Source organism: Clupea harengus, chromosome 12 (genome assembly GCF_900700415.2).
Source record: "Clupea harengus chromosome 12, Ch_v2.0.2, whole genome shotgun sequence".
Lineage (NCBI taxonomy): Eukaryota > Metazoa > Chordata > Actinopteri > Clupeiformes > Clupeidae > Clupea > Clupea harengus.
In genome coordinates, this window is record NC_045163.1 from 26,363,752 (window position 1) to 26,386,582 (window position 22,831).

The 22,831-nt window shown below is 43.1% G+C and overlaps 1 protein-coding gene across 6 annotated transcripts in view; it reads left to right on the forward strand.

Moving 5' to 3' along the window:
- The window catches only part of nrg1 (neuregulin 1), a 105,250-nt gene that overhangs the window by 31,764 nt on the left and 50,655 nt on the right, over nt 1-22,831 (forward strand). For 5 of the 6 annotated variants that reach the window (XM_031578153.2, XM_031578152.2, XM_031578154.2 and 2 more), the window contains exons 2-3: nt 21,566-21,740; nt 22,303-22,424. In XM_031578153.2, coding sequence (XP_031434013.1) covers nt 21,566-21,740; nt 22,303-22,424 — 297 coding nt within the window. Of the gene's footprint in view, nt 1-15,574; nt 15,891-21,565; nt 21,741-22,302; nt 22,425-22,831 lie in introns of those variants that run through there. The other variant, XM_031578151.2, reaches the window with a different exon arrangement.

Sequence of the window (22,831 nt, forward strand, 5' to 3'; positions counted from 1 at the left end):
TCTCTCCCTCTCTCTCTCTCTCTCTTTGCTCTCTCTCTCTCTTCCTCTCTCCTTCTCCCTCTCCCTCTTTCTCTCTCTCCCTCTCTCTCTCCCTCTCTCTTTACTCTCTCTCTCCCTCTCCCTCTTTCTCTTTCTCTCTTTGCTCTCTCTCTCTCCCTCTCTTGACTCTCTCTCTCTCTCCCTCTCTCTCTCGAATCATCAGAGGTAGTGAGCTCAAAGCTCAACCACCCACAAGAAATACACCCAGGACTGACATCTTGAGAGAGAGAGAGAGAGAGACATGCCAATAAATGTCTCGGTGTGATCGCGCCCTACCCCTGCAATTCTGGGGAACCACGATAAAGAGATGGTGTAAGGGACTGGTGTGACAGGGGTAGAGGGGGATGCAGAGTAATGTTGGAAGATGTCTGTAGAGTGTGAGGAAAGCTGGGCTTTTCAGTTGTCGTGACGTATTTCACAAGTGATGTATTGTGCAACTAATTTTAGATGCTTTCACCAAACCTTTGCTTGAAACTCCATTTATGGTAAATGTTTAAGGAAGCGCACACTGTGATATACTTTTTATCTCTTTCCAGCGTCTGTGTTCATCTAAATTTAGTCAGGAATCCACAGCTTGTTCTTAATGTTTTCAGTATATAAGGCCTCCATCATTGGTTTACAAATGTGTGAGACTTAATGATATCCCTGGTGATGGTTCATATACTGATAAAGGTTGTGTGGTTTGGATAAAACTGGTTTGAGAAATGGTTCGGATAAAACTGACTATATCAGTATAGATTTCATGTGGTAATTCATTTTTATCCAGACGCTCGTGTTTGTCTGTCAGTGTCTCTCTGTCAAGTAGGCGGGACAATTGTTACTATCTCATGCAGTGGATATCAAGAGGAAATGTCGAACAACCCAGGGTAAACAGTGATCTCATTATATCTGTATTATGCCTGGACTTCCAGCAGACATGTTCACCTAGATAAGCTGCCGGAGGAACTGTTGAACCTACACGAGTACGGACCATCTCCAACCTTTTCTGCAGTTCATATAGTAGATGTTGGCAACCACTGACATCACACAAAAAACATCGAAACTCATGACCCCTCGTGTTCATCAGCTAAAGCTCTATGGGCAAACAGTCCAGCCTTTTGCAAGAACAGATGTACAGTGCTACTGGGTGTGTGTGTGTGTGTTTGTGTGTTTGTGTGTGTGTGTGTGTGTGTGTGTGTGTGTGTGTGTGTGTGTGTGTGTGTGTGTGCATGTGTGTGTGTGTGTGTGTGTGTGAGTGAGCATGTGTGTGTGTGTTTGTGTGTGTGTGTGTGTGTGTGTGTGTGTGTGTGTGTGTGTGTGTGTGTGTGTGTCTGTGTGTGTGTGTGTGTGTGTGTGTGTGTGTGTGTGTGTGTGTGCATGTGTGTGTGTGTGTGTGTGTGTGTGAGTGAGCAATGACTCAAAAGGGAGTGAAGCCACTGAAGAGCATCGTTAATCAATCCCCAACGTGCTTGTGCATGCTATTCAAACAAAAAGAGTAGCCACCATCAACACAAAGATATCCACCACTAAAAAAAGGTTCTAACCCATGCATGCAGAGTAGCCCAGCTATTCTGTTTTTAGCGGGGTTCATACGCCAGCGCTGTTCCTTAGAAACAGGGTGGCACCGGTGACTAAGCAGTCGGAGGCGTTGGACGCTGCGCCTATGACCCTGATAAGCACCGGGGCAGAGGAGGCCTTTGTTTGACAAGGGGGGTGGGGGGGGGGGGGGGGGTGGGGGGCTAAAAGGGTTAACCCTGGCATGCCTTACAGGCAGGAAGTGGGAAAAAAGTAGGGGCCCTTTTTTTATCAACAATGTTTTACTTTCCCCCGTGTTCTCCTTCTCCGTGTTCTTCCCTACGCGCCAGCTGCTGAAAGGTCACACTGCGTGGGAGACTAAGCACCACTCTAGTCGTTCAGGACAGTGTTCGCTGGCAGTTTGTTGTGTATACACACACACACACACACACACACACACAGACAAACACACTGGCCATTACATTAAAACCTGCACAGCTGTTTGGGGTTCCTTGTTGTTGAGGTAGAGACTTAATTGATGAACTGTCAGGAGTGCAAGCTTGAGGAGTTGAGGAGTTGGATTGAAGCGAGATCCACAAGCGTTTACATCACATAGCTTTACACAGCGCAGGACCGCTAGCTACGTTACATAAGCTTTTTAGGTGGATTGAGACGTCTGACCCGTGAAATCCCTAGTGTTTCTCAGTTTCGCAGTTTTCCCTTATCTCTTTTACCGACCGGTTTCTCTTGTCAAAGCGTCTTGGCAAGACTCTGCTAACAATGAAAATGTGTAGAAGTGATCAAGTGCTGCTGATAGTTTGTTTTCACATGTCAGATCTTAGATTTGAACTTAAATGTCCAGTTGGGACATGTCCACATTAAAAAACATGACCATGTCTAGAGTCAGAATAATAAAAAGAGAATAATGTTGTAGAATAGAGAAAATGGATGGATTTTAAACCAAATGTATGTGGACAGTTGTGATATTGCATACTGGTCAGTGGAGGGCAGAAATAACACACGTTCATGAAAGACGGACACTGTTTCACCAGTGCACTTCTAACAGAATGACATTCTAATCTCTCAGAAAAGGATTTGTTTTGAAATATTTAATAGCAAGTCAACATTCCGAGTACGTGCCCTGTTTTCAGCTGATGAACAGTAGAGGGCGCTGTTCACTCTTGGCTCGTCTGTCTGCAGTAAAAACCTCACAGAGGACCCTCAGTCAGATCAGCCCTCTGTCTCTCCTCAGGAGGCTGAGACTGTGGCTCTGGTGAACCCACCTAGTGGGTTTATTAATAAATAACAATTTGGCTTGGCAAATGCATCCAGTGTTGTGAATCACAGCCTGCTCTCCTCCTCACCGCTGACCTGAGCAGAAATGTCCGTCCCAGAGCGCCCTGACACAAAAAAGATAAGAAACCAAATACTGATCTGTATTAAAACCTTGGAGGATTTGATTTATTATATTATTTTCTCTCAATACTGCAAACTGCAGTGAACATGTAGAAATGGGTTGAATAACCATCTATAGTGAGACCTGCTGAGAACAGTTATTGCCATATATCTGAGTCTGGTGTTTCTGAAATAGTTTTTTAAAAGTTTGTTACAAAAATGATGTAACCACACACATGAGCTTAGCTCATAACACCTCACCCAGATTAGGCTTGTTGAATAGCGCACACCTCATATTCTCCTTCACCTTTGTCGTGCTTAAGTCCATCCCAAAATCAGGAAATGAGACAAAAGATTGGACTATTTTAAAACTCAGTGGCGGTAGAATGAGCAGATACCTTCTTATCTGGGGTTTCTCCCAGTACTGCTCCTCTGGGTGGAATGGGCTTTTTCAAACTTGTCACTGTGAACAAAGGGGTTATTTTTAACCCTAAACCAAATCTATAAATAGAACCATATAGAATCGTACATATCTGTAATAACAGAAAGGGTGAATCAAGCAGTACATTTCTTAAAAACTATAAAAAAACGTATACTGTGAGTGTGGCAACAACTTCATTAATATGAAATGGACCACATTGTTGAGTGACAAGTAGTATGAAGGCAACATTCTCTGGTGCCACACGACTACATGACTCTTTTAACAAGTCACAGCATGGAGACGCTACTGCACAGTGACTAGACAGGAATTCCCCATGGCGATGATGATGACGATGATGATGAAGTTGAGGATGAGGGTGCATGCTATGAGTTAACTTTTACCATGTAGCGAGGAAGCCTTCAAAGAGTCCCCGTCCCCGTCCCGTCAGTGTGCGGGGCGAGCAAGTTTATTTGGAGGCCACATCCTGTTGTAAGTCACGTCTACGCCTCCACACCCGGCTCGGTGACACACACACACACACACACACTCGCAGCCAGCCGTTGAGGATTCACAGGTGGTGAGCCGTAATATGTTTTGGCCTTTTGCAATGTTGACGCTAACTGACATAATGTTTCTGGGGGGGAAAGCGAGGGGATTATCCTGTAGGCGCGCTCCTCTTATGTACTGTATGAATCCTAACGTTCATAAACAACACAGGTGTCCAGGTCACCTCAGGTCATCACTTTACAGGGACTTGAGTCACACTGCATGTATACAGTTCATGCATTAGTGTTGGGTTTAATTTAGTGTTATATGTGTGTAGATTCGACACCAGCTATTACAGACAAAAGGATTTGGGTTAACTTGTAAAGGATTGTCAAGATAAAGATCAAATGTCAAGAAAAAGTTCATTATACCAGTTGAACAGTATTTTCCACTCCAAAGTAATTGCTGCGTGATGCCCTGGGACTAAACTGGAAAATGAAAGGCTCTGAATGAATATTTTATTTGGCTTTTCGTAACTGTTCTTTCATAACCATCTGTGGCCTTAAAAACCGAGTGTCAGCCACTGTGCTCTCAAAGTTTAAAGTTAGGTTTCGAGGTAGCCCTGATGGTAACTGGATACTCGTGAGGTGCCTGAAGGTAACCAGCAATGGGATTCATAGTTCCTACCCTCCAGCACCATGACCCCAATGACACAAGGCTCCATGGGATACGTAGTTCCTACCCCCCAGCACCATGACCCCAATGACACAAGGCTCCATGGGATACGTAGTTCCTACCCTCCAGCACCATGACCACACAAGGCTCCATGGACTTGTAGGATAGGACCAAGAATGACATTCAAGCATCATGGTAGTTTAGGATCAATCTTTCTGCTTCTTTGTGGTTTAACCTTAGCAGACAGACCGCACACTCGTAACAAACAAACAAAGCAAACAACAACAAACACACAGCACACAAACAAAGTAACAAAAACAGTTCTTTGCTTGTTCCCAAAGGTGTTTACTCAGGTTCTAGAACCCTTTGGGAGAAGCAGCTTTACAGAGAAGAATCTTTTGAGAACAGGTTTTGTTTTTTTCCGGTAAAGGTTTGCAGAGAACCTTTCCCAAATAATGAATCATTTCCATGGAGTAAACCTAGGGTAGAACCATTCAGGATTCTTTGGTTGGGACGAGCTGGAGAACACTCGGCTGTCCAAAGAGACAAAGGAACAAGAAGAAACTTGCAGCCATCCTGTAGCGAGATGACAAACGCACAGCACAAGAAGGCGTCCATTTGGTCTGTTTATCTAGGATGTTTCTGCTCAACGCTCACTGGTGCTTCCAGCTCGTATGACAGACTGGCTTTATATTATTCTTAACAATTTGGCACAAACCAGGGATAATGCAACAGTATGTCTGTGAAACTATATATTCACAGTGTTATGAATGAATTGTGGTTTATTTGGTTGCATTTGTACTGTACGAAGTTATTGCACCATTTGATAGATTCCCCGCACCCACTACTTCAGGGTTCTAGTGGGGGAAGACCTAAGATACCCTGTGGACCCCCCCCCCCCATATGTTGTACTTCTGAGTGGGAGACCTTTCCAGGCCTGCCTGGCACACACACTAGAACCAGGGTGCCCACGTTGACAGGATGAACTGACCTACTCAGTGACTTGGTGATTGATGCAAATGAGCGATAGAAAACTGATTGCACAAATGTCACCATTCCGAATGTTTTGGTGCGGGCTCCCTGTGCCACCCACGGTCTGCCTGTGCCACCCACGGGCCCCCTGTGCCACCTACGGGCTGCCTGTGCCACCTACGGGCTCCCTGTGCCACCCGCGGGCTCCCTGTGCCACCCTACGGGCTCCCTGTGCCACCCGAGGGCCCCCTGTGCCACCTACGGGCTGCCTGTGCCACCTACGGGCTCTCTGTGCCACCTACGGGCTCCCTGTGCCACCCACGGGCTCCCTGTGCCACCTACGGCAGGATGGCACCCCTGGCAGCTGGCCCTGTCACCCGTACCTAGATCTCCTCCAGCTCCTGGGAACACTGTACTGTTTCACAGAGGCGATTAAACACTGCTGAATCCTTGGGCTACTGATGAAAGGGACAATCTCACTCTCCCTTTCTCTCTCTCTCCCTCTCTCTTTCTCTCACTCTCCCTTTCTCTCACTCTCTCTTGCTCTTTCTCTCTCTCTCTCTCCCTTTCTCTCTCTCTTGCTCTCTCTCTCGGCTCACGTGTGCCGTTTTCTGTTCCATGGTCGACTCTGACATCTCATGGGTGTTGGCTCAAAAGAGATTCAGTTAAGCGGCTTTGTCAAAAAGAAGGGCTTGATGGCTCACATGTTCTTTTCCGAAAATGAAGAAGAGGTGTGTGCACGTGTGGAGGGGGGGGGGGGCATGCTGATGCTCTGTTTTTAGACACATCCACATCCATCAGGTTTGTTTACCTTTGTTTTTGAGACTGGTTTTTTTTTTTGTTTTATTCAGATGCACCCAAGGAAAACTGGGTGGCGACTAGCCAATTATTTTTCTGTGCTGCTTAGACAAACTTGCCTTTATATATTCAGAACATGTTGCAAATCCTCGTAAATTTTCCCTGAATATATGTTTAAATACGATCTGCTGATAATAAACCCAATATAAAGCCTTTTTTTTCATATCAGTGCTCCTAATTAGGCAATAGACAGCTGTATCTTGTATGTTGATCGTAGAAACAAAACCGAAAATAAGTGAAAGTTTTACAGCTCTTCCTCTAAGTGCAGCCTTAAATCTGGCAAAGCATCTTGTCATAACATCGTAAAATGAGGACAATTTATACATGCTCTTTACATAATTACGGCATGTATTTGAGACCGTGTCAAACACTGACACTGTTGAGTGTGTCTGCGTTTTGCCCAGCCAACATCCAACACCCATGTCCATGCATGCCTTTTCAGACCACGGATAGCCTGATGTCCTGCTTCAAGATGCAAATGAATTCTGTGACTCTTTGACTTCCGAGCACTCTCCTGCATCGGATTATCAGAACTCTGCCACACCTGAAGGGCCGCGGCCACCCATTGGGTGTAAGCTACTTTCTTACATGTTAATTCACTCACTTTGCCTCACAAATGACTAGCGAGCACTGAGGCAGTCATTCTCCGCGCATCAAACTCCTGTCATGTCTTGAAAGGTGTTGCATTAGCCTCTCGACTCGGCATAGCTGTGCAATCCTATTATGCATACAGCGCTGGGCCTTCCTGTCTCATTTATTCAACGTTAACTTTAAGAACAACAGGGTTATGAAAACAACTTCTCTTCTAGAGGAACAGTTTACCTGGATGAGGGTATAAACCAGCTAGTGGACGTTTCTCTGACATTCGGTGGAAACACACAGCAGTGAGATGAGTGAAGTGTGGAAAGGTGGAGAGTACGGTCAGTGTGTGCTGATGAGCAGTGCTGTTGCTTTGGCAGGTACACACACACACACACACATATGCCACACACACACACACACACACACACACACACACACACACACACATCATGCACGCTCACACACATTCATTGTGTGCTGATGAGCAGTGCTGTTGCTTTGGCAGGTCCACACACACACACACACACCATGCACGCTCACACACATTCAGTGTGTGCTGATGAGCAGTGCTGTTGCTTTGGCAGGTACATACTCTTCAGCACTGCCTGCCATGTAACAATAGATTTGATGGGTCAAATGGTGCATCATTTTTATAGCAAACACTGCAGCAGTTTTGAGCACCTCTGAACCTCTGTTAGACTCTAATAAAAACACATGCAAGTAGATGTGTCATCAAGATTTTTCATCCTTTCGAAAAATACTACATTTCATACTATTTCATCATTCACCTTTGAATGTTACAGTTCTAGGCCCATAGGTACCGTGATAGGACATCTTTGCAGCCTGTGAGATATGCCATAGTGAGATATGATCTGTGAGATTCTGCAGCCCTGCTATGCAGTGCTATAAGCTCTGATAGATGCCTGCTGTTTTCCTTTGGTGTAAAGACCTAGAAGCCTAATAGACTTACATGACCTGATATCTTTGTCTGCGGCTCCCCGGAGTACAAGGACCTTGAGTCTAATCCTGTGAATTACTAAATCATCAAACTCAGAGCGCAACACCCAAGTGTCACACCGCAAAATGAATCAAATTTCGAACTCTAAGTAACACCAACAACATATTCATATATTCAGAAAAGACAGAGATGATGTAGCTTAGAGACTGTTTTTTGATGCTGCTGTAAGTCCTTTGTTAAACCCCTCGCTGTTCTTTTAGAAGCCTTTCTAAGATGTATTGACGTTTAGACTAGGTCATTTGTAAAGGAACATTATTGGTGTTCAATGACCTAAAGTAATTGTGCGATAGCGTGTTTTAGGGCAACTGGAAGACCCCCCCCCTCCTTTTTTAATAATACTCGTCCTGACTTCTGCTTCACTGTGCAATGTGGTCACAAGAGGGTTGTCACCCAGCGTTTTCAAATAGCCCTTTTTGGGGTCTGTTTGTAACATCTCCCTAGTTCTCTTGTTCATCGCATTCTTACATTGTAATGCACTGGAGCAAGGGATAATATTTGTGTTGGATCTTTACCTGACCCTGCTAGAGGAGGGATGCTGTACTCACACACACTCTCTCTCTCACACACACACACACACACACACACACACACACACACACACACACACACACACACACACTCACTCACTCACCCCTCCTCCTCCACCACACCAGTGAAGACTTCTCAGGGCTTAATTAAGCTCAGAGTACTGACTCGCAGTTTTCAGACCCTCTCATTAAGACTCAGCAGGTGTCTGCAGCAAATATTTTCCCCCCTGTCATCATACCAAACCCGTTCATTTTTCAGAGTGTGTCTAAAGTGTTGGCTGGGGTTTATGCCAATGTACACATGTATGCATTGTGGCCACGGTGTATAGCGTACATATGTGTGCCTAAGGCTTTTGTTTAGCACTTTCTTCCTAGAAATATATCTGTGTTTATCAAACAGCCCAAAACATCTTCTCTCTCAACAACATCTCATGAAAACATTCCATTACAAGAAATATACACATCACCGTGGACATCTGGATCACGGTGAAAAAAAAGAAAATGAGGGAGAAAAAAAAAGGTAGGCGGCTTTGATGATTCAAGCCGCCCACTTTTTTCTCTTAACGAAACACTTTAGTCCAGCAGAACATTAATGTTGTGTTTAAATGTTATCCTCTATGTAACTCATAATATTTACAATGAAATACTTTAATTGTAGTCTTTGTCGGTTGCTTTAGATGAGCTGGCCTTATATGGGGGTAAAGTCACACACCTGCACAACATGTTCGTTGACTTCACCTCCCACGCATGGGGCACAAAATCGGGAAAATATTTACACAAGTCAAAGCTGGTCCCTTTTTCCACCGCAACAAAACAAAACAGAATTTGTAATCAAAAATGGCTTTGGACATTTATATTATCTAGCTTTGTTGTTTTCTATGACGTATGTTAACCCTTTAAATCAGCATAAATCTTATTTAGGATGACTAGTTATCAGTGAAGTTGCTGGAACAATCCCAGAATTCTGAGGTAGATACCATGCAACAGTAATGTGCTGGACAAAGCCTTAATGGCCCTCCAGTGTCATCCCCTAAAAGTGTTAATGACTTCCCTGTCAACATTACGATTAAGTGTAGAGCTTTTTGAACACAGGTGCAGACACTACATGTGTGATTGAGTTGAGGTGATTAACTCATCTGCAGACTTCAACCGTGTTCAAAGTACCTAAAGATAATATCACAGGTTTGCATTAATTCAGCTTATTATTGCAGCGCCACTGGATGTAGCTAAGTACAGCTAAGTAGGCTGCGTTGTATAATGATCCATCTACATCTCCTATCACGGTAATGGCAATGTGGCACACATCCACAATGCAAAACAGTAAGGAACCTGGTTGTATTCCTCTATTTTGAATTTTGAAAGCTTCTTTTTCTTTGAAATATAAACCGGAGAAAAGTACTTTGTTCCCCCTAACGGCGAGGGCTCATCCGGTGTTTTCAGAGCAATGAGCGGGTTTGTCATCATCTTGGAATAAGCGTCCTTGTTTCACTCCCTCCTCCTCTACATCTCCCCCAGACTGACCTAGTTTCTAATGACCTGTTTGTGTGTGCATGTACATCACTTCAAACCAAACTAAGAACGTGTTTGTTTTTTTGTTCTGCATCTAGAAGTCCTGAAGAGGAGACTCAGTGTACAGTCAACAATTGTGGATGGATAGATGGATGGATAGATGGATGGATGGACTGATGGGTGGATTAATATTCAAATTGAGAAAATCTCTCACATCCTGGTTGTTTGCAAAGGGTTTGAAAGCCACTTTTACTGGCTATAGTCATCCTCAAGTGGGTTTTTAACACAACAGAGATTTGGTAGAGCACCCTTCAAAAACAGCTTTCCACTCAAACACACAGCGCCAGCATCGTGACGATGTGTCCAAAAAACGGCCCTTGTAAAACAAAATGAGAGCCCACTTTTCCATTAACACAATTTATTGCCATGATGCAATTTGCTTCCAATTCACGTCAAATCAATTTAGGAAATGGTTATTTATTATTATGTGTCAGTGGACAGCTTTTGTTGGCTCATCCAAGTGTCTTGAATGGACTTTGGATGGGCGAATTTCTTTCTTGGGTGGGCGAATTTCTTTTTTTAACAACAACTTTTTAGGTGCAAAGAAGACGTCTAAATAGGAAACCCTTTAGGTCTCAGATGAACAGGACTGCTGTGTCATAGGAGGACTCTGATGGGACTGTAATGGCTGCTTCATGGACTTTTTCCTGTGCAGTTGGGATAAACCCACACAGTAATCAAAGACCTGGTGAACACATTTCTGTGGACTTTATTTAACAAAATCAAGTTAGCTGATTTGTAACTTGTATCAATTTCGTTTAGAGACTGTATAGATTATAAATATAAAATCTGAATTGTGTGGTCCATGCATGCAATACATTTTTACTTTTTATGCCATGGACCAGACACCCCACTGGGTCCAGGACCAGTTAGAGACGATAAGACTCATGTCCAACTGCACTGGGTCCAGGACCAGTTAGAGACGATAAGACTCATGTCCAACTGCACTGTATCTGTCTGTCTGTGGGATGAACCACACACTCATTTAGAACACTGAACACTAAACCTAAAGTCAATGTGCCGACGCGGCTCATGCTCCAACATGTGTTCAGGTTTGAGCAGGTAGTGTATGAAGATGAAGGTTTGAGCAGGTAGTGTATGAAGATGAAGGTTTGAGCAGGTAGTGTATGAAGATGAAGGTTTGATCAGGTAGTGTATCAAGATGAAGGTTTGAGCAGGTAGTGTATGAAGATGAAGGTTTGAGCAGGTAGTGTATGAAGATGAAGGTTTGATCAGGTAGTGTATGAAGATGAAGGTTTGAGCAGGTAGTGTATGAAGATGAAGGTTTGATCAGGTAGTGTATGAAGATGAAGGTTTGAGCAGTTAGTGTATCAAGATGAAGGTTTGAGCAGGTAGTGTATCAAGATGAAGGTTTGAGCAGGTAGTGTATGAAGATGAAGGTTTGAGCAGTTAGTGTATGAAGATGAAGGTTTGAGCAGTTAGTGTATCAAGATGAAGGTTTGAGCAGGTAGTATATGAAGATGAAGGTTTGAGCAGGTAGTGTATGAAGATGAAGGTTTGAGCAGGTAGTATATGAAGATCACAGTAAGAGAAGAAATGTTATAGTCCCTCCAAGATACCACAGGCTACCAAAACATAGATGGCGCACTGAAAGTGGACACTGTGTGTTTCAAAGTGTAAAAAACTCTATAAGTATTTAAATATTGGCTATATTGGATTTTCAATTATCAATAACATATGATGTTAGCATTAAAATGAAAAAAAAAGAAAACCTTTTGTTTAGTCAATTAAAAATATTTTGGATGTGACTGAAATATTTATGGTGTCACATTTCACAGTGGTGTAGTCATTGCATATCGTAATAGAGTGTGGAGCAATGTTTGTTTCTCATATTCAGCCCTTGAGTTGTTCATGACGTAAATAACAACTCGAGAGCGTAGATGTGTGCAGCCACTTTCATAATGACTGAATGTCTATTTCTAGCTTCTCATTTGGTTATTGCTTACGCTTCTAATATTCCATTTCAAACATTATTTCATAAGACGTTGATATGTATCTGCACTTGTTTTGATCACTTTAAAGAAGCATTTCACATGTAGGCGTCATGTTTATACCCGTGTTCTATACGCGGAAAAGGCCCTGACGTTTCTCAGAAAAACACTTGGGAAATCTTAGGTCCAGAGAAGTGCCTTGACCTCACCATTGTAAATTGTTTGTACAAAAACCCTTGGCGTAGGTTAACAGGATTCTCCATTTGCGTATGCAGGATGGTGAGGAAGTGACAGCGAAGACTTACTCAGTCAGTGATCTGCATGACACATGGACAGCAGTCAGTTCGGTCCTAAGGCCGATTCTAAAAATGGCTTGTCACTGTGACGCTATTACAAATTTGTACATTTTTGAAAATCTCAGCAATGGATTGGCCACATAGACACACACACACACACACACACACACACACACACACACACACACACACACACACACAATTGTCATTACATTTTGTCAGGCCACTTTGAGCTGGTAAAGTAATTGCCAGTACAGAGCTCACTCATACGTGCCAAAGTGGTAAGATTTGCCAAGCGTTCCTGTGCTGAGACTATGCTATGAGTTCCTGTGCTGAGACTATGCTATGCGTTCCTGTGCTGAGACTATGCTATGAATAGATAAGAAGAAGATAATGAGGAAGAATACTTCTTGCATCAAGAACATGTAAGATATATTCACTGAATGGTTGCGTAATAAACCAGGCATATTACACACTATGACCAATATTAAACATCCCCAGGGAAGGACCGGCACTAAGTGACCAAGCGTACCAATGTTTCCACAGGGTTGAATTTACAAAGGCCATAGCTGTTGTTCTTGCATTGAAAATGCCTGTGGATAAAGAAATGTGGTTGTTACATATGAAGGGACCGGCATAGGTCATAAGAATATGCCATAGTCAATAATTCAATGATATTATACCTAGTTATAATTGTTACTTTTATTTGGATTTAACTAGCATGTTTACAGTTCCTGGGTGAATATACTCTTGGGCTGACCTGGGGAGTGAGGTGTGATATTAGACTCACCTTCCCCCCCCAGGTCGAGACAAAGAGCCCTTGCACCCATGGCCCATTTGAATAGACGGTAACACCCCTAAACTCAGCTTTTAAGAGCAAATCCTACAAGGAATAGATCAGATAAGCCTGAGGTGAAGCTATGAGTGGACGTTCAGGCTTTGTCTCCCTTGGTTGGCCACCACTGTATAAGACAGCCTCTTAGACCAGGGGATCAGACTCCCGCAGGTAGAGTTCTGGATGTGTGTTGGTCTCGTAGACCAGGGGATCAGACTCCCGCAGGTAGAGTTCTGGGTGTGTGTTGGTCTCGTAGACCAGGGGATCAGACTCCCGCAGGTAGAGTTCTGGGTATGTGTTGGTCTGGTAGACCAGGGGATCAGACTCCCGCAGGTAGAGTTCTGGGTGTGTGTAGCAACCTCCTTGGTTCCTCTGTGGGCTAGTGGTCTTTCTGCTCCACTGGTTGTAATGTAAACACAAAGGGGTTCCCTTGCTTTAAACCACTGCATCCTTGTCAATACAATTTTGAGGATTACTCGTAGAAACAGAGGTTCTTATGAGAACATTTGAGCAAATAGTCTTGTGTACACTAGAGCTTACAATTTCCTTCAGGTTAGTTTACTGAGCAAAAGCATAGCATTTGAGGCATTGCTGTCACATTCACCATCATTAGCATCTGGTGCTGTTTGCTACCTGGGCAGGTAGACTACCTTGATCTTTCCACACAAAATATGGCAAGACCAGAATATTTACTTGTTAAATCAAAGGCAACAACTGTCACTTTCAGATGAGCTTTGTTTCTTCCTGTGTCCAGATGACGCTCCTGTTCTGTCTTGTGTTCTGTTCAGCATCATACAGGGATCTTCCGTGGGTGGAATGCATTACAAATTGGCCATGGGATTCAGTTAGCACACGCTACAGCGGATTCCGTGCCACCGCAGTGCCGTGTTAGTACACTCCCTGCTCCTTTGTTTCCGGCACATTCCACAGTCTATTTTGTCTTCTTTTTCTTCCTGGGAAAAGGTATATCCCTGTGTGTGTGTGTGTGTGTGTGTGTGTGTGTGTGTGTGTGTGTGTGTGTGTGTGTGTGTGTGTGTGTGTCACACTGGGGTTGCGGTTTACTTGCGAGAAAGGGCCACACCAGCAGGTACCCCAAGAGCACAGAGTACCTTGAAGTGCAAGTACCTGCCCATTCCTTGGGGGCACTCAACACACCTCAAGCAGCCTTTCTTAAGAGTAACCTTTTTTTCAGGAACATGCCACTACTTGAAGAGATGGCAAATACAGTTGGCAACACTTGACAATACATAATATACTATGCGCTATGATGTGCATCTCATGTCGTTGAGGATAAGTGGTCGGACAGCTTTATGAAACGTGTTTATGAAGCATATTACTAGTGGATATATCTAAACTAAAGGTATATTGTCATCCCTACTAATTCTTGAGTTCTTCACATAGAATGACTCCATGGGAGGAGCTGTAGACATCCAGTCAGTCATACAAATAAATCTTTTCATGGAAGAAAGCGCTAGAGTTCACACAGGCTGGGACAACTAAAATGCCAGAAACCTGCAGTGATAGCAAAACATTACAGATGAAACTGAGTTTCATTTACACTACTTAATTGTACCTTTATTTTCTAATCCGGTAAGAACACAGTGCAGATGTTGTCAATGGTAGGGCTTCCTCCTCGGGGCAGGCCTGGTCAGGTAGAGCCACAGGCCTGACGTCAGACCTCCTTTCAGGCATTCATTGGGGTACAAGAAGATACTGTATGACTCAGCAGCTTGCACAACACTCACAAAAGTGAGAATTCACATGAAACCTGCCTTTTACTTAGTGACCTTTAACACATATAAATATGGGGGGTAAATATCCCTCTTTTCCCAAATTCAGAATGAATTTAAAAATAAATATGGCTCACAATGAAATGAACCTTAATATAAAAGTAAAATAAGAATGTAACTCACTATATTAGTTTATAGAACTGTCCACTATCCACTCATTCGTGATACACTGTCCCAGAGCCCAGTGAGCACAGTGAAGTCATCAAATAAAGAAATATTGCCTTGTTCTTCAGTTCTTCTTCAACTTCTGGCGACTTAACGCCAGTGGAAGGGCTTAGACACATAATATGACATCTCAAGATAATTTCCTGTATATGTAAATATACTTGGCCATTAAAATAATTCTGATTCTGATTCTGATAAGTGTGCAGACCTGGATACCTCTGTCTCCTGTCCATGTGTGTACACCTGTTTGTGTCTGCACACCTGGTCAGCATACACGTGCTGTTGGGGAATCTCACACGCTTTGTATCATCCACAGTCCCCACTGTTTCTGTGACAGCACACATACAAGTAAAGAAAACCGGCATAGTTTAGACTAACATTTTACTAGCACATTTTGAAAAAAATCTTTGAAATAAAATAATAATCTTCTTACAGATTTTAAAATGGTACTAGCTATATCAAAGAACCTCTGGAGAGACATTTAGTGTTTATCTAAACATTCATCACTAAGAAGGCAGAACACTTGAAATGAAACTCCTCCCAATCTTGTAAAACACATGCGTCCCCCTGCATGGACACAAGTATTAAACAGTTCGCGGCAGTGACTGCACCTTCTGACAAAGTTAAGTGCGGATCCCACAAACAAGAGGCAGGTTGATCTTAAAGCGAGGAGAGTGCAAGGAGGATATTTAAGGTTACCAGTTTTAACACCCAAAAACAGAGTTAAAATGTCCGATAAGAAGGGTAAAAAAGATAAGAAAAATGGAAATGAAAACGGCAAAAAGGACCAAAAGAAACCGGATAACTCTCCACCAGGTATGGTTTAAAAGAAATAACTTGCTGTATTGTTTTGAGACGCAGGTTTGTCGTTGGCAGAATTTTTATTACGGTTTTCATTTCAGTTTAAGAGTTGAAAGACTACTTCTCCTCAAAGCTCCAGAGAGGTCCGCAGGTGTAGAATAATTAGCTAACTTTTCTGCAAATGTTTTATGAGTTTCGAGGCACGCATGACGCGTACCGGGCTGAACCATTGTGACTTGTTAAGTAGTTCTGGTCGTTTTTCTTAGATAAATCCGGTATAGAAGGTGACACAACATGACGTTTTTATTATTGATTGCCTGACGATGAAAGGCGCGTTCTGGAACAGGAAGGCATTGCGCACGAATTGCCTCATTATGTCTGCTCAAATATGAAGTCTCTGTAGGCTGTCCGGTCACTTAAGTTGCACCTGTGGCGCCTGGTTGAGGAGAGCAACATTGCTTGTTGTCTTGTTGAAGTTTAACAGTTGTGAAATGTAATGAAAACTATTTTGTGGTGAGTCTAACGTGTATTTTAATTCAGTCAAGAAGATAACAACGTGCTCACTCCACTCTGGCGATTTCACATGACATGACATAAGTTTGTGTGCGTACACTCTCCCTTCAACCATGTACTGATGTCGAGGTGATCACACTGGCCATCTTCTAAGATAGAATAGGACTTAGAAAAATAACATTATAAGTCTAACTTTTTCAGATTCGTTTTTAAAATTTTATTTTTTAGGCAGAAACATTTATTTCATACAGCAAACAAGCATCACGGGCTAGAATTCACAACTTTTGTAGTAGGCTAGCTTGCTCAAGGAAACACTGTTTCGTGCATAAGGAGGGGCAACATTTAGGTATGCATTATGGATCTTTTTCTGTCCCATGGAACATTTGTTAGTGTGGCCATGTGGTGCTGTGGTAGCAGATGTGTTACGGTCTCCTTGGGCAGCCTTCATACTGTCATGTTCAATTTCAGCTCTGCTAGAAGTTCATACCTTTGCTGATATTAGACCCCCTTAGTTTGTTGTCTTGTAAATAATGTCTTATTTTCATATAATGAGGTAACAATGTTCTGTCGTAGATTTGTTGTCAGACTTGGGCAAAGGTGGTGGCTAACTTTGTTTTCAGCTTCAAAAAAGTTGTCATAAGCCTTTAATGATGTACCTTTGTGTCGGGGGTAGTTTTTGAAAATATTCATTTTCCATAACTCACAATAATGTCCTGGTTTTCCTCATCCCAATGTATTGAGCATGCTGTCCAGCGAGGAGGCATGGGATGTCACTCAGTAAAACGATGACTTTAATATCACACAAGCTCCAGTGTGGAATGATGACATCACTCCTGTCAGTGTATGGAAATGTTTAAGTCACATTTGATCCGGTTGTCTTTGTGTAAATGGTAAAGATCATTCATGAGTAGCCAAACCATTTGAGCAGTTAGCTCAAACAGAGAGTAATTACAGATATAATTATATACCTTTCAAAAACTTTTGAAAACTCATTAAGCTATTGATAATGTGTCAGGCACTGGAATGGCCCTTATGGCTTAGAGATAGCAATATTATCTACCACCTGTATACACACACACACTCACAGTCACACACACACACTCACACACACACACACACACACACACACACACACACACACACACACACACACCCACACAATCCCCACTGGCCCCTCACCAATTATGATATCAAGAGGAGCCCTTTGCGGAAACATCAGGAAGAGCTATCAGTTACCTAGCGGGTCACAATAGTCCTTGGAGGGTGTGTGTGTGTGTGTGTGTGTGTGTGTGTGGAGATGTGCAGACCCCCACACTCTGTCTGGGCTCAGTATTAGATCATGGAATTCCTCACTTAGCCAGGCAGCATGGTCTGGAATGTGGGCTCTGATCCGTGTAAATTTGCGGTTTGAAAAACGCGTCGGACGCCCCCCAAAGGGAGTTTCTCCGTGACAACGGGAAACAGCTGGAACGGCAGCTTGGGTCCGACGCTGTAACTGCGCTGAGAAAACAAAGGAACTGGCCACAAATGAAGTTATCCCCCCCTTGCAATAGAAATGCTTTTATGGCCACACACGGTTCGTTTTAGGGGGAAATATGAATGGAAAAGGGATGCGTTGAGTTCACTTCACGGTACATTACAGTAGGACCCAGGGGACAACAACCTTGCTGCTGTTTTGGTTGAATGTAAATTTCAGTGAAAACATATGTGTGACTCAGTACATGGTCCATGTAATTAAGTCACTGGTAAACATAACAGGGATATGTTCAATATGTCCAAAACTACGCTGGTAGACCTCACCATGACTGTTGACCTCACTGCAATCCACAGAGAAATCACACTGAAGGAATATCGAGACCCCAGCCTTTCTAAAAATTAGAATTGTCGAAAATGACATGGGCACTCAAAACTGACGAATTGAGATAAGAGTTTTCTTTTTCTTTCCCTGGCATTCCCTCCGGGTAACAGACGGAGACGTTTCCTGGTGCCATAGTTTATTCTACTGTCCCAGAGGCCCTTGGGCTTCAGGAATCGGGCATTTCCGAGGTCCTGTCATACCTACTGACTGGCATACCTGAGATGCTTACTGGTGGTTGTGGTCAGACTGCGATCAACATAATCGCGCATTGTATTTGGGTGTTTTTTTTTTTGTACCTATTGTCCTTATGAGAGTGCCTTTCAGAACAGTCTTATCAGATTGGATTCTTTGCAGCAAGTGTTCCTTGGGTAGGGCTGCATTCTTGAATGATTATAGAGAGTGAAAGTAGCAGCTGACTTAGGTGGGGATCCCACTGACACTGCAGTAGTAGCGGTTAAACCGGTAGATTTTTTTTTTATCGTTTGGCAGCGGAACGGTTCACAACGCTAGCATTGCCATAGCGGCGTGGGAGCAGAGCGTTGAATTCGAGTTGAACTTGGTGCAACTTCCGGAGCGTAATGCTATGCTCAATGAGTACAGCTTAGCAACGAGATAGAGCTTTGTTTAAACAAATACGCTTCGTCGCTACCTCAATATTTTCAGTATGATGTTGAGGCAGGCCTAAACGTTTTTGTGTCTGATCTTCGGCCCATTTACAGTGGGACACATGAATACAAAAGCTCCTTAATGCAATGGGGAAACCCTAGGACTAGTCAACTCAGGTGCAAGTTAATGTCTGATTACGGGGGTAAGGCAAGCTAGTGACGTCTCTGAAAAGATACTTGGTCTTACCCAGTATTTCTTAGTTCTTTTAGGAAATATGCATTGGATAGTTTCAGAAAATGGTGATGATTTGTAATGGATATGTGAAATGTGAATCTCAATAGGTGGTTTCACCTGTGGGAAGAGTTTGAAGATTCTGATCTGTTTGTTCTGAACTGGTCCACTCTACATTTGAACAGAAAGCCATGTCTGCCGTATGAGGCTAATCATGTAGGTACTGTATGTGGTACATCTAATCAGAAACCATTAATACATACAGAAGTCTGTTTTTATCTTCACAATTCAATATTGGCTTGCAGCATCATTGTAGAAAACATGCATAGAAGGTTTAGCTGATTTTCAGTCATCAGTTTGTTGTTTCATTCCTCAGGTATCCCCACTACCTCAACAGCAACCCCTACAAGTAGACTCGTGTTGAAATGTTTATATGGCTAACACACCATTAATGGGTAACCATAGAGACCCTTAATCTGACACACTAGACCCTGGTCAGAGGACAGGATGTAAACAGACTTTAGATTAAGAATAATCTCAGGGTTTCTTTTCTATTTTTATAGTGGAAACAAACACATACACAAGCACTCACACCTTCACTTTCACATCAGTCCACACCCTCTCTCTCTCACACACACTTACACACACACACACACACAGACACAAACACACACTGAGGTCCTCCCAAAAGGATCCCTATGGCCGCAGCAGAGTGAGTCAGTGAGACTCGCAGCAGAGCAGTGGGTGGCTCGCACATCTCTTCCCGCCGTTAATTCCAAAGAACTGCTCTCATCAACAGCTGCCTGACACAAACTGTGTTGGAGCGCCAAGCGCCGGTGTCTCGTTACACAGCCCTCTGTTTAAATCAACATTTTACAGATTCTTCCCTGCCTTCCTTATTAACACACGGTAACTGGGCAAGTGAAGTAGGGGCATTGTTAGGGCGACGTTATCAAAGGCAGCTGCGAGCACTTTAGCGTAGACCACTCCCGGGTGTGGTCCTCCTCTCGCTCTCCGTGAATCAGTGCGTTGAGCAACTCTTGGGTTTGGGCTGTGTGTGCATTCATGGATATCTCAATGCAAAAGCACACTGTTGGTGCATGTTGGCAGAGAGGAACACATTTGTCTTCACACATTCATGTCCCAGTGTCTTCTTTTTGAATGAAGTTGCAGATGCATGTCCATTGGCGTTGCTGGCTAATATTTCCATAACTCTACTCTAAATTCTACCGGCATGAAAAATATTTCTACTCGATTCTGGCACTCTGTTCAGCTATTCCTACAGGACTTTGACGCACTGTTGTAACCCTATGTGCCATATCGGTAACATTCTGATACAGAGGCTAGTTGTGCAGACCACTATTATCTGCTCAAGTGCTGCTGAAAGGCCTGTTTTCATGGACTGTGAATGGCACTTCATGACAGCGCGCCGTGGCCAGTGTATTAAGCCCACACCTAAGAACACGTTTTTTTCCCCCATGGTTTCAATCTCAGCTTTCCCATGAGATTAAGGACCATTTATCTTTGAAAGTAGGGCACAGGCCTAGAAACCAACCTTCAATTCATATTTCATGAGGGGCACTGTCACCAGGATTGCACAGATCACAAGTGAGCTAGATGGTTCTTTTACTGCCTCCGAGGATGCTAATTGACAGTTTTCTGCAATGTATGAAAGCAGTATAGCGATTGGATGCAAATAATATTCAAGGGCTGTCAGAAGCAATTGTAGATTCCATCTTGGCAAAGAGTCTTGGGGAAAAACACAGGCTTTGAAGAAGGTTTGTTTGTCAAGAGGCCTCTAAAAACTAGCTCTGTAGGTTTAGCTTCTCTGAGAGAATGTGAAGACTGTTATTTGTGATGTCTGGAGCTTGAGAAGGAGAATTTAAAGTGGTCTTTTTTTGTATTTACAGATCTACAGATAGTGCATCTTGTTTAACGATTATGTCTTAAAAGTATGCCGGGTCATGTTTTATGGTGATAGGTGGATTACTCTTTTGTTTTTCGTCTGTAATTTGAGTCTGTATTTTCTTAGACCTTTTTGGCTTTCAGTGATGTGGGGACAAGGCAAGGGGCAGGGGGATTTTGGAAGAGGGGTTCCTGGTTCTCATGGGATCGTGAAATGGTTGATATTTGCTGAAAGGATCGTGTGGCATAATGAATTTCACAACAGAGGGCACTAATACAAAAAGTTCCAGCTCAGGCTGTTGGCCAGAGAAGGCACAGATTAGTTTTGCTCGGGAAAACGGGGGGAAAAAAATCCTTGAACTATTACCTCTTGTGTTCTCTCTCTCTGTCAAGCTAATCTTGGTCATCAGCCATGGTTACACTTTGACAAGGACCGGACACTTCAAAGGCATTTCTGCTGGCAGAAGCTAAAGAAGGAAATGTGTGCAATCTCGTCTCGTACTTGTGTGTTCTCTCGTTTTTTATTATGGACTGTGGTTGTCTTACTATTTTTTTTCTGCTCTCTTTTCTTTTCCAGCTGAGCCCAAGCTGAAGCAGATGAGAAGTAAGACTGTTGATGTGGGCAAAAAAACAGCCATGACTTGTGAGCTCGAGGCTGGGAATCCGCTGCCAAAGATCAAGTGGTACAAAGACGGGACGGAGATAACTGGCAAAAGCAAACCCAAAAATACGAAGATTAAAAAAAAGAAACAGTAAGTCCTCCACTCCTCTTGATTAATGCTAACTCCATCCTCTACATTGATTTACCCATGCTAACAGGGGGCTGCTGACTGTGTAGAGTGTTCAGGTTCGGAGCTCAGAACATAGAACTGTCCTGCATTCTATTAGGAAGTGAGTCATGAGTTAATAGGTTACACCGCCGGCATGTTGAGGCGGTGCTAATGTTTGCACCCACACCCACACCCACACCCACACCCACTATCTCAAGCATACCTTTAGGCAACGGATACCTTCCTCTCCACTTTGTCCGTCTGAGTGGGCAGATATTTTTGTATCCATTGCCATCAAATCAGGGGAAAGCAATAGTAACTAGTGTCTGTTTGATTTAGATCAAACAAGATAGCACAAGCACCACATCTGGAAATTGAGAGTTTGTTATGCTAGAGTAACTTAGTTATACCAGGGTAATCAGGGAAAGTTGATTGTTTTTATATTCAGACACTGAAGTCCGCAGTGCATATCTCGTTAGATATTTTGAACCTCGTCGGTTTGTTTTCCAGTGTCCTATGTGTCCTTATTGTTTGTGTTTTTCAGGGGTAGGATTTCAGAGCTTCAGTTCAAGAGGCCCACAGAATCAGACACAGCCACATACACATGCGAGGCTGTCAATAACCTTGGGAAATTCGGCACATCAGGAAATCTGACAGTCATCAAAGGTAAGGGCCTGAAGCAGTTGTTCAAACCTATTGCCATTATCATCACTCTCACACGTCAAACATTTGCCAAACTATTGTTTCCGTATCTGAACCAGAAACTGAGGCAGCAGATATGTTTTGCCATTCCACAGTGACATGCATTTTGGACAGAGAGTCTTTCGTCTGTTATGAAAAGCAACTCCCAGTTTGTCATTTTTCTTCTCTCTTCTTCTATTTTTCTTTCTTCGTGATAACAATGCCAGGTCTGTGAAACATTTTTGCGAATACAATTGCCAAAACAAAGGACCTGGGTTAAGTGTACTTGTTTGTCAAACTTGGATTTACCCACAAAGGTAAGTTTAAGTCCCAGTGTCCAATATATCTTTCAACACTGCAACTATTTGGGAATGAAATACTGAGTATTTGAG